Genomic DNA, 17,867 nt, shown 5'->3' on the forward strand with positions numbered 1-17,867 from the left:
CTCCTCTTTTTGCTGAGGAAGACCAGCTCTGAGCTAACATCTATTGCCAATCCTCCTCCTTTTTTTTTTTTCCCCAAAGCCCCAGTAGATAGTTGGATGTCATAGTTGCACATCCTTCTAGTTGCTGTATGTGGGACGTGACCTCAGCATTGCCGGAGAAGCAGTGTATTGGTGCACACCCGGGATCTGAACCCGGGCCGCCAGTAGCGGAGCACACACACTTAACCGCTAAGCCACGGGTCCGGCCCCCCCCAAGCACTATTCTTTGATATCAAAGTCTGCTCTACTCCCTCCACCATGAGGAATCCACACTGGGAATGCAGGCTGCCCTCTAAAAACTCTCATGGAGCCAGTGGTGAGAGGATGGAGCACGGGTAAGTTAAAACGCCACAAAACTCTCCTACCACATTTCAGTTACCTTTTTCTTAAGTGTTTGCTGATTGCTGTGTACCCTTCTGGGGTGTTGGTTGGAGTAGACTGGTTATTGTCTTAAAGTTTTCTGTCTTTGTAGGCTGTCCTTTTCCTGGTCCTTTGGCTAGAGAAAGAAGGCTTTTCTTGTATTTTTTAGTCTGCACCTATTGGCATTTCCAGGTTACTAGCTTCTCCAGGACTCAATTGGGTTACAGGAGGGAAAGGAAAACTCAGGGAACTCACTGCTCTATCATTCCTCAGGTCCCGAGTTCCTTAGCTTGTTTGCCTTCTTCTCTTCAACTTCTTGTGTTTTGTTTTTACACAAGGTCTAGTGGTTTTAGCTGTACATAACAGGAGGAGTAGAAAAAAGTACATGTACTCCAACTTTCCAGAAGTGGCAATCATGATGCTTCTTTCTTTCTCTGAACAGTGATCTCACACTACCTTGGTTGGTACACCCTTCTGGTAGCAGCCTCGTCAAAAGGGTATTAAAATTTAATTCAGGTTCAGCCACCTGGATTCTCTTGTTGGATAAATGTGGTCCTAGATCATGAAGATAGCTACCATTTATTTGAGTACACTCCTCTAAGACTTCACTTGCAGTGGCCCAGGAAGGCCAAGATGGTGAATGTAATTGGTCTCTGTAAATGGCATGAAATTGACCTTGTACTTCTTGCTCTTTATCCTTCTAGTCAAAAGTTTTGAGTGTTATTAGGAAAAGACTAGGAAAAAGGTAATGTTGTAGCTACTTAAATGTCACACCAATTTTGTGGTGGCAGAGATAGAGCAACAACCTTGGCACCTGGGAAGGGAAACATTAGACCCTGGGTGATGAGGAGGGTAGGGGATTAATGCTCTCTTTGAATGCAGATCCAGCACTGCAGTCTAGCAAAACAACTGTGCTGTCTGCTGGAGCCAAGCAACAGCTGCAGTTGGCAATCTGACCTACTCTGATTTGTCATCATCTTCCACATTCTATGAAAACAGAAAAATTCATATGAATATGGCCTGTCTTGAACTATACTGCTGTATTTGACACCACCAATGGAAGTGTCCCAATATGGAGTCCCATCCCCATATGTGTACAAACACATAAATAAGCACAGCCTTGTTTCAATCTGACTGGTACAAATGTATATGTTCTGATGTCTAAGCAGTCTTCAGTTATGCCTCATGAATGGCTATCAAGGTTGCAAATACTCAGTAACACTGCTAATATAGCTTAACTGAAGTGACATAATGCTGGTTCTAAATAAGTTCAACAATAAATTCCAAACTGGATTAACCTGTACCCTGTAGGGTTATATGTTTACATGTGGGGAGAAAGTGGGAACAGAACATCTTTCCACTGGGACTGGGGATTGGCTTTTGGTCCTCTTTTGGCAATTAAACCAAAGATTAGTGTGTCGATCTAAATTCCCTTACATGAATCATAATGAATATTCTACTACTCCTAGCTGCCTATATCCTGGGACTTAGTCACAGTTGACTGAATCTGGGATCCTAGGGAGCATGACTGAGGTTAATGCTGCAGATTGGTCTCATCCTGCTGCTCAGAGTTCTGCTAATAGTAGCCTTAATTAAATGTTGTTTGAGACAAATCAAATGGATTTAGTTTCACTATCTGTCAGTCAGATTAGTAGAAATGGCTGATAGAGTGGCATACTCATGAGAAAATTTCTAGAAACTAACACAATATAGGACCATGGAGCAGTTACTGTTGAAAGACAGTCCACTGTGAGTCTCTCGCACTCCTACACGTCTTGCTGGATGTGCCAACAATGTAAGGCCATGACCACTCAACCTGAACTAGTCCTTGACCATACTAGTGATATTTAATCAGACTTTAAAAAAAATCTAGTCAATGAAATGTCTCTACCAATGCTAATTATCTGAATTTCTTTCCTGAGGAGCTTTTCTCTTGCAGTAATTTGAAATAAAACTTTGACGTGTTCTCATAATTATTTGACTAGAAGTTACTTTTATACTTTCCAATGTCTTTTGGATATGTCTTTTTTCTTTCTTTTAGATATTTCACTATGGGATTACTAGCCTTCAGATTGACCCAGTTCATTCAGATTACACCTGATATGGTGAGGTCAGTTGAGTGAAGACAGACTGAGACCCTGAGGGGATCTAGTTATTTGACAGAGACCATGGACCAAAGGAAGTCTGGGATTAAGGGCCAGAGAGAACTGAACTGTACCACATAACCAAGCAAGGAAACCATCCACACAGCTGAGGATTGCTAGAGTGAGAATGAGAAGGGAAAAGAGAGAGAGTAAGGAGGGCCAAACAACATTTATTCATTCATCCATTCATTCAGTAGATATTTCTTGAGTAACTACTATGGGTCAGTCACTATTCTAGGGACTAAGGACAAAACTATGAACAAAAAAAACAACACCTCTAACCTCACAGGTATTATATTCTATTTGGAGTTATAGTAATGAACATATTGACACATAAGTCAACAATGTAACTGCATGTTAGGATTACTACCATAAGGGGTATAACCAGTGTTGTGATAGAACGTTAAGAGGAGGTCTATGGATGGCTCCATTAGTTAGAAAGATCAGCAGAAGTCACAGGCTTTTTCTACTGTAGTGATATTTGAGCTGAGACCTGAAAGATGAAAATGAGTTAGGAGTGTCAAGATTTGGGAAATAGCACTTCAGATGGATGAAAGAGTAAGACCAAATGTGGGAAAGGACATGGCAAGTTCAGAAAAGTGAAAGGAGATCTGTGTTGTTGCTGCACAGAGAACCAGGGAATGAGAGTTAAGAGCTGATAATGAAGGGTCAGGAGAGATTCAAATTATGCAGAACCATGTATATCACAACCTGGAGTTTGTACTTTATTCTAGGAACAATAGAAAACCATTGAAGCAATTTGGACAATTAGAGACAGCATTTGATTCACACTTTAAGAAATCACTCTGGCTACCAGTTAGATTAGTGCTTCTTAAACTTTTAAGTTACAGAATCACATGGGATCTTGTTCAAATGCAGATTCAAATTCAGTCAGTCTAGGGTGGAGCCTGAGATTCTGCACAAGTTTCAATATTGCTGGTCCACCTTTTGAGTAGCAAAGATGTGGGGAAAACTTTGCCTTGAGAGAAAAGAGATCAGTTAGAAGGGGGCTTGGACCACAACAGTGTTTTTCAAACTTTGTTTAATATAGTTTATTTTATGAAATGATATTTATTCTTATTCTGTGTCATATACTCCAAAGTTTTCTAATCTTATTTTATTTATTTTTTAATGACAAAATGTGTAACGTCACAGTTTAAAAGAATATTAAAACACTGAATTTTCACTTAGTATAATGGAAACAACTTTAAAGTAATAATATCCATAATTGATAAATATTTGGAATATCAGCAGCCTCCTATGCTCCTGTTGAAGTTACAGCTTGGTGAAAAATTTCTTCATGGCAATTAGACATTCACCATCACTTCTTTTTTCTTATCCAAGCAATTCCACTTCCATTAAAGCTCCGGCTTTAATGATGTTCATTAAAAAAAGTCTAAAATACTGGATAATTGGAAATAATACCAAAAAGTGATTAATTTTTAAAAAACTAAACCTATATGATGGAAACCAGGCAGTCATTTAAAATCATGCTCTCAAAAATCTGTTTCCTGGCGTGGAAATAAATACAATATTGAAAGATACAATATGTTAATAAATACCAGGTACATGATAAGCCCCTTTCATAGAAAAATTTAGCTGTATATGTGCCCCAAAAGATTGAAAACTGCTAATAGTCATAATTTCTAGGTCATGAAATTCTGGGAGTGTTCTATTTTTTCTGGGTGTTTATGTCTTCTAATTTATCTAAAATTAACATGTATAGTTAAGTAATAAAATTTTAATTTAATTTAAATTTAAAACACAACTTCCAACTCTGGATCCTACTTTGCATCTTTAGTGGAAGTAGCAATTGACAAGAGGTCAGAACGTCTGAGTTCTACTCCTAGCTTCCATTTTGCTATAAGTGATGCTTTGAGTAAGTCACGCAATGCCTGTAGATACTAATTCTTTCATGTATTAAATGAAGGGCGTGGGTTGGATCAGCATTTCCTAAGGTGTGATTGATACCGGAGATATGTTAGGCAGCATACAGGTAAACTTTTTAATTTTTACACATATGATATTTTGGTTTGTACAGAAATAAATATAACCAGTACGTCAAATATATGGTTTCACAGATAGTATCACTTAAAACAAGGATAATTTTTACATAGTTATTTTTAAAGTCTACCTCATATAAAAGTCAATTTAACATTAAATTGGTAAATAATGTTATAAGTGGTACATATATAGAAATTATTATGAAGATTATGAACAACTGAGTAAAATGCTGCTGGTGAGGGTTGAACTTGATGAAAACTTGCTTTGAAGACTGGGATCCTGAGCCATGAAGGGATCTGTCCTCTTACAGTGAAGGAGTGGAAGGGAATCTGTCGGGAAACAGGACCGGAATCAGTACACTCTGAATTGAGGAATGAAAATTCAATGATAACAAAAGGAAATTTAATGCAATATAAATTCAGACTCATCACACAATGGAGATGGTGTATCATCCTTCACTTATGTTTGGAGACAGACAGTATAAAGAAAATTCCCTCCATAAATAAAGAAAACACCTTCACTCCCACCCACAAGGCTAGACCTGTGTCACGAGGCCCAGCTGCAGGGTAGTGGTACAGACAGCAGGTGCTTGGAGAACACTGTGGGGCGAAGCATGAAAGTAGGCGGCTGAATCTCCAGGATGAGAGGCTGGGATGTGCAAAACACTACAGAACTTCTCTTTTCCAAGCAGTTCCTTCAAATCTGTGTCTGCCTGCTCTTTCTGGCTTGATTGAATTAAAGTAAAAGATACAAGTACTTTCCCAGGATCCTGCCTGAACCAATAGAAGCTGTAAAACGTTTTCTTTTGATAAGTACAATAAATAATGATATGTGCTCTCTCCTGCATACTCAGGAATGAAGGACTCTGCTCCAATGTATATGGGCTGTTCATCCCTGTTTAAACAGAGAACCGCAGATGAAGAAGATTCATTAATGCTGATTCTTTCTGAAAGAATAGACTTCATTTTTACAATCCCCCCAGAAGAGCATGGTAGCTCCAACCGCTCTTCTATAACTGTCAGATTTATGGAGAACATCACTAGGATCTGCTCTTATTATTTATATCTCCAAAGCCCAGCAACTCACAACACAGCTGCCAAAAGAAGATCACAAATGAAACTCCCAAGGACTTCTCCATTTTTCTCTTCATTGGACTCATGAGGACTCAGATTGGAGTCTGAGAGCCCTTAGACACTACCAAGACAAATAACTTGTTTATCTGAGTGAGTATTCATACTGCTGTTGTCACTGGACGCCGAGAGACTCCTCAGCCAAACAGAAATTAGATCCATTCCCCTGTGCACATATTCACTCAGCCACTCCTGCTCTCTGAAGAGGTCACATGGAAAGAGGACCATGTTAGGACCACATGAAGATTAGTTGGAGAGCTACACCTACTGCTTGTCCCCTAGATTGTTCTTTTTCCTTTTTTCTTCTATAGAATTCTTGAGCATCTACCATGTACAAGTTATAAATTGAATAACTAAAAAGCATCCCTCCCCCGAGGAAAATCCAGAGAGGTTCTTTTCTCTCTTCTCTGTGCAGAAACCCACGAAATGAGCTCCTCTATAGGAATCTAGTTATTGACACTATAGTTCAGTGTGATAATCTTATATCTGAGCCCTGCTCCATAAAGCTTGTGTGGATCCATCCTACAATTTACATTAAAATATACCAGAAGCAAGAAATCATCATTTTTCTGTGCATAACACCTATGAGAAGAAACCAAAAAACAAAGTCATTACAGTCTGTTCAGATAATTGGATGGGATAAGGCCGCTGTGGAATAAAGGGAGGCTCCCAGTCATAACCATACTAAAACAACATAATCAATATTGGGACAGTGGAGACTTAAGCCTTAATCCATACTTGAAATTTTCTTGCTTTTTCTTGAATTATCATCACTGCCTCATCCCATCTATAACCAAGAATAACCACCATTAGTGAAAAATTATTTTCTATTAAAGCCATTCAATCATTTACTTAATTTAATTTAATCCTTATAATTATGTGATGAGCTATATGTTATTATAGATGATGAAATGTAGGTGCTCTAAGTTTAAGTAATTTTGTCCAAAGTCACATCATTTAATAGTGCAGGATTTCAATGTCTATGCCTTTAATTACCACACAAAACCTGCCAGTCACTGAAAGCAAGCAAGGGAAATGCCTACATAGGAAAATAAACTTAACAGTATATTTCTGTAAAAGAAAGTGAACACCATAGACAAATCTAGATTCAAGCCTCATAAAGGAAGGTCTTTTGGTATTTTCATTTGTGTTTTGTGACTTATGCATTTAATAAATAATTGTTCAATGAATAAATTCTATGTGTGTCTGTTAGAGCAATTAAGAATAAGAAAAATAGGGACTGGCCTGGTGGCATAGTGTTAAGTTCATGTGCTCCGCTTCAGTGGCCTGGGGTTCATGGTTTGGATCCCGGGCACAGATCTACACACTGCTCATCAAGCCATGCTGTGGTGGCATCCCAGGTACAAAACAGAGGAAGATTGGCACAGATGTTAGCTCAGGGCAGATCTTCCTCATCAAAAACAGAATAAGAAAAAAGACAAAGATAACATTTAAGAGAAAAATAAGAAAAATAAATTATTCAGATTGGATGTTGAGTCTGGGTAGTGCATTAAAATAAACTAACAAACAAAAATTAAAGAAAATGGAAAGCCTTGAACCTCAACCTCACTTAAACTAACAAACAAAAATTAAAGAAAATGGAAAGCCTTGAACCTCAACCTCACTTCTTACACACAGACACACACACATACACACACACACACGTACACACATGAATCCAGACTAAATATTTAAAGACAAAAATAATTTGAGAGAAACTAAAGAAAATAGGAGTGAAACTCCAGTTCCATCTTCTTCGACCCAGTGCACTCCAGTTCCAGCTTCTTTGGCCCAGTGCACTCCAGTTCCATCTTCTTTGACCCAGTGCACTCCAGTTCCAGCTTCTTTGGCCCAGTGCACTCCAGTTCCAGCTTCTTCAGCCCAGTGCACTCCAGTTCCAGCTTCTTTGGCCCAGCAGCACTTCAGCTGCAGCTGCTTCAACCCACCTGCACCCAAGCCCCAGCAGCTTCAGCCTGGTTGTGCTCCGGCCCCAGCTGTTTCCATGCTTCCTGCCCAGCAGCCTCCACTCAGCCACACTGCAGATCAGCCAGGGGCCGACAAGAGTGCCCACAGATTGAGGCGGGCCAGAATACACAGCCCTTGTCCCTCACCCAGTGGCAGCAAGAGGAAACTGTGACCATATATTTTCACTATGAGGAAAGGTAAGCCAGCACTGACAGGCACCATGCAAAAATATATTAAATCTCCAGAACAAAAGGAAAATGACAAGCACCCAGAAGTCAACCCAGAAAGCACAGAAATGTATAACCTTAACGACAGAGAATTCAAAACAGCCATCATAAAAAAGCTTAATGAAATACAAGAAAACGCAGACAGACAATTCAGTGAAATCAGGAGTTTCTTCACAAAAGAGATTGAAATTGTAAAAAAAAAAAATCAGAAATCTTAGAGATGAAAAACACAATAGAGGAGATAAAGACAAATCTCAAAGCCTTAAGCACCAGAGCCGACAATATGGAGGAAAGAATTAGCAATATTGAGGACAGCAATGCAGAAGTGATCCAGATGGAGGAGGAAAGAGAACTAAGACTAAAAAGAAATGAAGAAACTCTCCGAGAACTATCCGACTCAATTAGGAAATCCAACATAAGGATTATAGGTATTCCAGAGGAAGAAGAGGGGGAAAAAGGAGCAGAGAACTTGTTCAAAGAAATAATATCTGAGAACTTCCCAAATCTGGGGAAGGAGCTGGAAATACCAGTGAATGAAATCAATAGATCTCCTAAATATATCAACATGAAAAGACCATCTCCAAGGCATATAGTAGTAAAGCTGGCAAAAGTCAATGACAAAGAAAATATATTAAGGGCAGCTAGACAAAAAAAAAAAAAAAAAAAAAAAAAAAATAACATACAAAGGATTTCCTATCAGGCCCTCAGCCGATTTCTTGACAGAAACTTTACAGGCTAGAAGAGAGTGGAATTATATATTCAAAATTCTGAAGGACAAAAACTTTCAGCCAATAATACTCTATCCAGCAAAAATATCCTTCAGACATGAGGGAGAAATAATAACTATCCCAGATAAACCAAAGCTAAGGGAGTTCATTGCCACAAGACCCCCACTACAAGAAATGCTGAAGAAGGCCCTCATCCCTGAGGGAAAAAAGAGAAAGAGGATTCAAAGTTTTGAACGAGGAGGAAAATAGGTCGACAAAACCAGAAAAATTGCAGTCCTCTGTAAAAATAGATTAACAAATACTTAATTATAAAACCAAAGATCAAGAGAAGGTAAACACCAAACATAAATATAACCTCATCATGTTAAACATGAACTCACAACACAAGAAGGAATAAGATGTGACAAGAATAACATAGAAGGGGAAGATGAAAGGGATTGAATTGACTTGGTCTAAGGGAATAAGAGGCCATCAAAAAATGGACTATCACTTCCATGAGATTTTTTATACAAACCTCATGGTAACCACTAACTAAATAATCAGAACAGAATCACACATTATAAAGAAAGAGAAAACTAAGAGAACCCCCATACAGAACTACAAAACTGCATTGGTAGTCCTAAACACATGGGATGAGAAACAAAAGAAATGCAAAAGAACCTGAAAAAGAGTGATAGAATAACAACAACAAGCCCTCATATATCAATAATTACCCTAAATGTAAATGGACTGAACTCTCCAATCAAAAGACATAGAGTGGTGGGATGGATTAAAAAACAAGACCCAACAATATGCTGCCTCCAGGAAACACATCTCAACTCTAAAGGCAAACACAGGCTCAGAGGGAAAGGATGGAAGACAACACTCCAAGCTAATGGCAAACAAAAGAAAGCAGGTGTTGCCATACTTATATCAAACACAGTTGACTTCAAGATAAAACAGGTAATGAGAGACAAAGAGGGACAATATATAATGATAAAAGGGACCCTCCACCAAGAAGACGTATCACTTTTAAATATATATGCACCCAATAGAGGAGCACCAAGGTACATAAAGCAACCATTAACAAACCTAAAAGGAGATATTAACAACAACACAATAATAGTAGGAGATCTTAACACCCCACTCTCATCAATGGACAGATCATCCAGACAGAAAATAAATAAGGAAATAATGGACCTAAATGAAAAACTAGATGAGATAGACTTAACAGACATATACAGAGCACTCCATCCAAACACAGCATATTATACATTCTTCTCAAGTGCGCATGGAACATTCTCAAGAATAGACCATATGTTGGGAAACAAGACATGCTTATATAAATTTAAGAAGATTGAAATCATGAGAATCATCTTTTCAGACCATAATGCCATGAAGTTAGAAATCAACTACAAGGAAAAAACAGGGAAAGTGACAAAGCTGTGGAGATTCAACAACATGCTACTAAACCACCAATGGATCATTGATGAAATTAAAGGAGAAATCAAAGCATATCTGGAGACAAATGAAAATGAAAATACTTCATACCAACTCATATGGGATGCAGCAAAAGTGGTCCTGAGAGGGAAACTCATAGCAATACAGGCCCACCTTAACAAATAAGAAAAAGCCCAAATAAGCAACCTCAAACTATGCCTAACAGAATTAGAAAAAGAACAAACAAAGCCTAAAGTCAGCAGAAGGAGGGAAATAATAAAAATCAGAGCAGAAATAAATGAAATTGAAATTAAAAAAACAGTAGAAAGGATCAATGAAACAAAGAGCTGGTTCTTTGAGAAGATAAACAAAATTGACAAACCCTTAGCCAGACTCACCAAGAAAAAAAGAGAGAAGCCTCAAATAAATAAAATTAGAAATGAAAAAGGAGAAATTACAACAGATACCACAGAAATACAAAAGATTAAAAGAGAACACTGTGAAAAAATATGCCAACAAATTTGACAATCTAGAAGAAATGGATAAATTCCTAGACTCATACAACCTCCCAAAACTGAATTAAGAAGAAATAGAGAACCTGAATAGATCAATCACAAGTAAAGAGATTGAAACAGTAATCAAAAACCTCCCAAAAAATAAATGTCCAGGACCAGATGGCTTCTCTGGAGAATTTTACCAAACATTCAAAGAAGACTTAATACCTATCCTTCTCAAACTACTCCAAAAAATAGAGGAAAATGGAACACTTCCGAACACATTCTATGAGGCCAACATCACCCTCATACCTAAGCCAGGCAAAGACAATATTAAGAAGGAAAACTACAGACCAATATCCCTCATGAACATAGATGCAAAAATCCTCAACAAAATATTGGCAAACCAAATACAGCAATACATTAAAAAGATCATACACCATGATCAAGTGGGATTTATACCAGGACACAGAGATGGTTCAACATCCACAAATCAATCAATGTGATACACCACATTAACAAAACGAGGAATAAAATCCATATGATCATCTCAATAGATGCAGAGAAGGCTTTTGACAAGTTCCAACATCCATTTGTGATAAAAACTCTCAACAAAATGGGTATAGAAGGAAAGTATCTTAACATGATAAAGGCCATATATGACAAACCCACAGCCAACATCATACTCAATGTGGAAAAACTGAAAGCCATCCCCCTGAAAACAGGGACAAGACAAGGGTGCCCACTCTTACCACTCTTATTCAACACAGTACTGGAGGTTCTGGCAAGAGCAATTAGGCAAGAAAAAGGAATAAAAGGAATCCAAATAGGGAACGAAGAAGTGAAACTCTAGCTATTTGCAGATGATATGATCTTATATATAGAAAACCCTAAAGAATCCACTGGAAAACTATTAGAAATAATCAAGAACTACAGCCAAGTGGCAGGGTACAAAATCAACTTACAGAAATCAGTTGCATTTCTATATACCAAGGACAAACTAACAGAAAGAGAATTCCAGATGACAATCCCATTTACAATTGCAACAAAAAGAATAAAATATCTAGGAGTAAATTTAACCAAGGAAGTGAAAGACCTATACAATGAAAACTATAAGACATTATTGAGCGAAATCAATGATGACATAAAGAAATGGAAAAATATTCCGTGCACTTGGATTGGAAGGATAAACATAGTTAAAATGTCCATACTACCTAAAGCAATCTACAGATTCAATGCAATCCCAATCAGAATCCCAAGGACATTCTTCACAGAAATAGAGCAAAGAATACTAGCATTCATATGGGGCAACAAAAGACCCATATAGCTAAAGCAATCTCGAAAAAGAAGAACAAGGTTAGAGGTATCACAATCCCTGACTTCAAAACATACTACAAAGCAATAGTAATTAAAACAGCATGGTACTGGTACAAAAACAGACACACAGATCGATGGAACAGAATTGCAAGTCCAGAAATAAAACCTCATATCTATGGGCAGCTAATCTTTGACAAAGGAACTAAGGACAGTGGAGAAAGGAAAGTCTCTTCAATAAATGGTGCTGGGAAATCTGGACAGCCACTTGCAACAGAATGAAAGTAGACCACCTTCTTTCACCATACACAAAAATTAACTCAAAATGGATCAAATAGCTGAAGGTGAGACCTGAAACTATAAAACTCCTGGAGGAAAATATAGGTAGTACACTACTTGCCATCAGCCATAAAGGGATTTCTTGAATTCCATGTCTACTCAGACAAGGGAAACAAAAAATAAAAATAAACAAGTGGGACTTCATGAGATTAAAGAGCTTCTACAAGGCAAATGAAACCAGGATCAAAATGAATAGGGAACCCACCAGCTGGGAAAAAATATTTGCAAACTGTATATCTGACAAGAGATTAATCTCCATAATATATAAAGAACTCACAAAACTGAATAACAAAAAACAAACAAACGACCCAATCAAAAAATGGGCAGAGGAAATGAACAGACACTTCTCCAAAGAAGATATATAGATGGCCAATAGGCACATGAAAAGATGCTCAACATCTCTAGTCATCAGGGAAATGCAAATCAAAACCACAGTAAGATATCACCTTACACCCGTTAGAATGGCTATAATCACGAAGACAAAAAGCAACAAATGCTGGAGAGGCTGTGGAGAAACAGGAACCCTAATCCACTGCTGTTGGGAGTGCAAACTGGTGCAGCCTCTATGGAAAACAGTATGGAGATTCCTCAAAAATTTAAAAATAGAAATACCGTATGATCCAGCTATCCCACTACTGGGTATCTACCTAACGAACCTGAAATCAACAATCCAAAGAGGCTTATGTACCTCTGTGTTCATCGCAGCATTATTCACTATAGCCAAGACATGGAAGCAACTGAAGTGTCCCTCGACTGATGAATGGATAAAGAAGATGTGGTATATATATACCATGGAATACTACTCAGCCATAAAGAAAGACAAAATCGTCCCATTTGCAACAACGTGGATGGACCTGTAGGGTATTATGTTACATGAAATAAGCCAGAAAGAGAAAGACAAACAGTGCATGGTTGCACTCATATGTGGAAGATAAACCAACACATGGACAGATAGAACTGCTTGGTGGTTACCAGGGGCTAGGGGGGTAGGGGGTGGGCACAAGGGGTGGAGGGATGCGCTTATATGGTGACTGATAGACAATAATGTACAACAAAAATTGCATAATGGAAAAAAATGAAAAAAAATAGGAGTTTAAATTTTATTATTTTAGAGTGCTATGGATTTTTAAACAGGATATGTAACTCAGAATCCATAAAAGAAAATTTTGATACATCAATTACATAATATTTTTAAAATTCTGCATGGCAAACAAAGACCATTAATAAAGTCAAAAGGATAATAAAGTTTTTAAAAAGACACATATATATGACAATTTTCTTAATATAGAGAATGTTCTTTAAAATATATATTTAAAAGACAATAACACAGTAGGAAATGGGTAGATGTATGAATGGACAATTTATAGAAAATGTAAAAACCTTTTAAATATATGAAATGAAGCTCCATTTCATTCATAATTAAAGAAATTATTAAAAATAAAAGAAAGCTTAACTGATAAGCAGAAGTCAAAAACCTTAGTAATACACAAGGTTTGGGGAAAATAAGTATTCTACCTAATCTCCACTATTGGGTATATATTAATAAAATATCTAGAAGACAATTTGGTTGAACCATACAGATTACTATGAGTATGTTCCTGTCTTGAATAGTACTTTATTTTCCCTGAAATGAATAATTAGTTATCATATTTTTCTATTTTAATTTCTTTTACCGTTTTATATGTTGTTCCTCAGTTCATCAATGACTAACTTCCAATGTTCTTCCAGGGTTGGGAAGTAATCATTGCTTGTTATGCAGGCACTGGTAGAGAACATGGCTGGTCTGTTACTATACATTTTCTCAGGCAGTTTTCCTATTTTCATCCACCCCTCCCCCTGCCCAATTGTCCTCAAAACACACAAACACAGCACCATCTACCTCAATTATTCAAAGGTAATTGGTACTTCTGATACCTAAACCCTTCCATGAGGGTACAGCACACATCGTGGTGCTTCTTGTTGGCTTCTCACACTAGATCCAGGATTCTTCTTTATTTGATCTGCTATGTAAGTTTTCATTTCACCATATACTGCTCCCTCTCTAGAATTATGTTGACTTCACTGTCTGCTGTCATCTCCCCTACTGTTCTTCTTGTAGGTTTATGCACTTTTCAATATCTTTACTGTCTTTTTAATAGGGTTTCATGGTTTACAGGGATGAATATGCATGCTTAATCTTCCATTGGCACTGCAAAACTATCTCACTTGAGGCCTTGTTGTAAGAAAGCCAACAGATCTGTGTCCTGGCCAGGAATAAGATGAGGGGCACTGTTAATGATTTAGACATGTTATTTCTCCAGTTATGTTTCTGCCCCTACTCTTCTTTTTGAATCTCAGCCTATGACTAGCATCTGATTTACTAAAAAAGAAATCAGGATAAATGTTCCTTTTCTCTCTTTTCATTGCTGTTACTTGTGAGATTCTGTTCCTCCTCTTTTCTTCTCTTCCCTTCTTTCTCTATTAAGAACCGTGGCTTTTTGAGGTTGTAGGTCTCCTATCATCTCTCCTGCCATACTCTGTCAGGAAGACATTATGCAGACATTACTGTCTCTGGCACACTTTGGCTCTCTAAAAGCATAACAAGACACAGCAATACCTGCCAGAATGGCCTGGAACAACTTATGGGAGTGGATTTTGACTGCAAGGATGAGCACAGACCACTTCATTCTTTGTGTGGTTTTACTTTGAAATTACTTTGATCCTGTTTGAGGAACTATTGGTGTCAAATTGTTTTCAGTTTCACTAATGAAGAGTTGGGTATGAGGAATGTCCACTTCTTGTTCTTAACCTCTAGCCATTTGTACGATTTTTATACCACCCAGAGACTGAGAGACAAACAACCACAGACTGTGATGAAGCCCCTTGTTGCTGCTCAAGGTTTTTGCTCACTTCCCCCTGCAGCTCCTGTCACTGTGTCACTTGGAGCACAGTAGTACACAGCGGAGTCTGACTCTTGGATGGAGTCTTTCTCCAAGTGCAAGGAGGTTTCTTTATTGTATGTGGCTTCAAAACCTTTGTTGCTTTGCTTCTTGTTGGCCTTCGTGGCTCTCAGGAGGAGCTGTGGACCTTCTCCAGGATACTGAACATACCGGAAAAGAGTAGGATACCCTGTGGTTGAAGAAGTATAGTTCATAGTCAGCGAAGTCCCTTCTGAGAGCGTCATTTGGCCTTCCATCTGGGTCACTGAATCTCCATAGGTTTGTCCTGGGGAAAAATAAAAGAGATCTGTGTCACCTTGGGCATAAAGTATTGGGATAAAATTATGGTTAAATATTTTGCTAACATAACAGAAGAAAGAATCCAAATTGTAAGAGGCGTTTTACTTACCAAGCATTAAGAGTACCACAGTCACTAAGCCTGGATCAGAGTTCATCTCTGGTGTATCATCTAAATAATGTTCTTGATTCTTAGCATGAAGAAATGTTGAAGTCACAGTGAAATGAAATTTCAAAGCCTACATTTCACTCAGGAAATGAGTTTGTGTTAGGAACCTGCACCCCCTGGTGGACAGGGGCTGAAATGGGTGCATGTTTCCTAGACTCCTCCGAAAATGAGAACTATGTTCTCATCTCTGACGTTATTTGAGGCACATGTCAGTCTTCAGGTGGCACTTAGAAATCTGAACAACAGCTGTCGTAACCTCTCAGGTCTATTTTGTTCTTAGGACCCCACTTGACATGGAAGTTCTTTAACAGAGCATCCCAGGGTATTTCTGTAGCTGAGATGATAACAATTTTCTTGAGCTTCTTAATACAATACTTTATATTCTCATATATCCTTGTGGGCCAGCCTATAATTCATTGAAAGTCAGAAAAGAGTTTGAGGTTGAATTCCGAGGAAGTAGTAAGAAGTCAAAGCATTATTGAGTGATTTGTGTTTTGTAGCACTGTACCCCAATATATAAAACACTGGTTGACATTTATTATGTGCTCACTAAATATTTGTCAAATTAAACAAAAGTAATAAATAAACAGTCTTGATTGAGGATTCACTACTATTGGAAATGCAATATTTCCTTGGTTCTAAAATAATATTAATTGTAAGGGATGGTATCTGTTTAACCAAAGCTTTTTAGGAGAAAAAGTTACACTATCTAAACAATTGTCAAATATTCCTGAATTTCGGAATGATTAAAAAGTGAAAAATGAATCCTAGACTGAAAAAACATCATAACTGAAGTTACAAAATCCCTGTAAAATGAACTGAGATCAATATCTTATTCTCCCACTATATTATTGACTCCAAGGTAAGATGGCTAACCTATGTGAATAAGGCAACGAATACTAATCTTATGCTTTCAATGGCTATCTAGCCTCAAGGATGCTTTCCGCTGAGGTCTGTCCGCAATATTTTGTTGCCAAACTTTAATCAAATAATTTTCCCCCACAGGGTAGGGAACCTAGAAGATGTGGATTTGCATCAAAAACCTGGGGCATAATTTAGGACCCTTTTCTTTCCCAGCTTTTCAAATTGTTAAAGACATATTAGCTGATATTCACAAGAGCTGATAGAAGAATCGATGTGTGAGTGATCTAAATTACAGATTCTGGGATCCCACCACTAACTTCATGAATGAATTTTCTAGGATTGAGACCCACTAGGTTGTAATTTCTAAAAGCTCTCCAGGTTGTTTTGTTGCACTCAGCCCGATATCAGCTTACAGATTTCATTTGTGACAACTGTCCTAGACCAAGACCGTCCTCAAAGATCAGGGAAAAAGCTCTGGGATCAGCTGGGAAAATGTCCCTCAACTACACAAATGTTAAAAAACTGGTCTTTTTCTGTGAAGTAGAGCAGCAAAAGCAAACACTTCTTTAGCTCCCTTTTTATACCATTTGTTTTAGAAAATAAAACAGAAAACCTCTGAACATTATTGGGATATAGTTCTGGAGAAGGACCCATCTTTCTGTAAGGCCTTGTAAACATTTATCCCCAGACACATAGATGGAAGCTTAGCTCAGTCTGTTTCCCGGAGTTCACTCTCTACAGATTCAGATCAAGAGACTTCAGGAGTCCAGAGGCAATGTGTGAATAGGTTGAGATAGTATGTTAACAGGTTGTTTATGCAAATGGCACTAATAAAAAATAATTAAATAATTGAAGGTTTGGCTCTTTCACCAAAAGAGGAAAGAAAACATTATAAAGGATACACAAACTACAGTTCAGGAGCTCACCACCAGGTAGTGACATGAGCATTCCTTTCAAATCAGTCGCCTTTGCGTGACTGAATTGAACAATGCAGTGTAGCAAGAGTGACAAACTCTAGGCTTTGGTGAACTGCCAAGGTACCAGAATTTCATTCATGGCCAGAGATCACTCTCTCTCTTTTCCTTGTAACTTGCTTGTGAAAAAGGAGTCTAGAGTATAGTTGTTCAAATTAGCCAATATAAATAGTTCTCAAAAATTTAAGAATAGAATTGCCATATAATCCAGCAATTCCACTTCTGAGAATATACTCAAAAACATTTAAGGAATTTGGGTGTATACACAACATATTGAGATATCTATATATCCATGTTGCCATCAAAAGTTGGAAGCAATCCAAATGTCCACCGACAGGTAAATGGATAAACAGAGTGTGGTGTATACATACACTGGAATATTATTCAACCTTAAAAAAGAAGGAAATTCTGACATATACTACAATATGGATGAAACTTCAGGACATTATGCTAAATAAAATACATCACAAAATGACCAATAT

General features: G+C 37.7%; 1 protein-coding gene across 1 annotated transcript in view; it reads right to left on the reverse strand.

The window, feature by feature from the left end:
* The window catches only part of LOC131405801 (M1-specific T cell receptor alpha chain-like), a 584,807-nt gene extending 569,235 nt beyond the window's left edge, over positions 1-15,572 (reverse strand). The window contains exons 1-3 of the mRNA XM_058540999.1: positions 15,491-15,572; positions 15,083-15,367; positions 14,482-14,485 (exon numbers count right to left, since the gene is read on the reverse strand). Coding sequence (XP_058396982.1) covers positions 14,482-14,485; positions 15,083-15,367; positions 15,491-15,536 — 335 coding nt within the window. The 5' untranslated portion in view covers positions 15,537-15,572. The remainder of the gene's footprint in view (positions 1-14,481; positions 14,486-15,082; positions 15,368-15,490) is intronic.
* Between the last annotated feature and the right edge of the window lie 2,295 nt (positions 15,573-17,867).

This window comes from Diceros bicornis, chromosome 5, assembly GCF_020826845.1.
Source record: "Diceros bicornis minor isolate mBicDic1 chromosome 5, mDicBic1.mat.cur, whole genome shotgun sequence".
Lineage (NCBI taxonomy): Eukaryota > Metazoa > Chordata > Mammalia > Perissodactyla > Rhinocerotidae > Diceros > Diceros bicornis.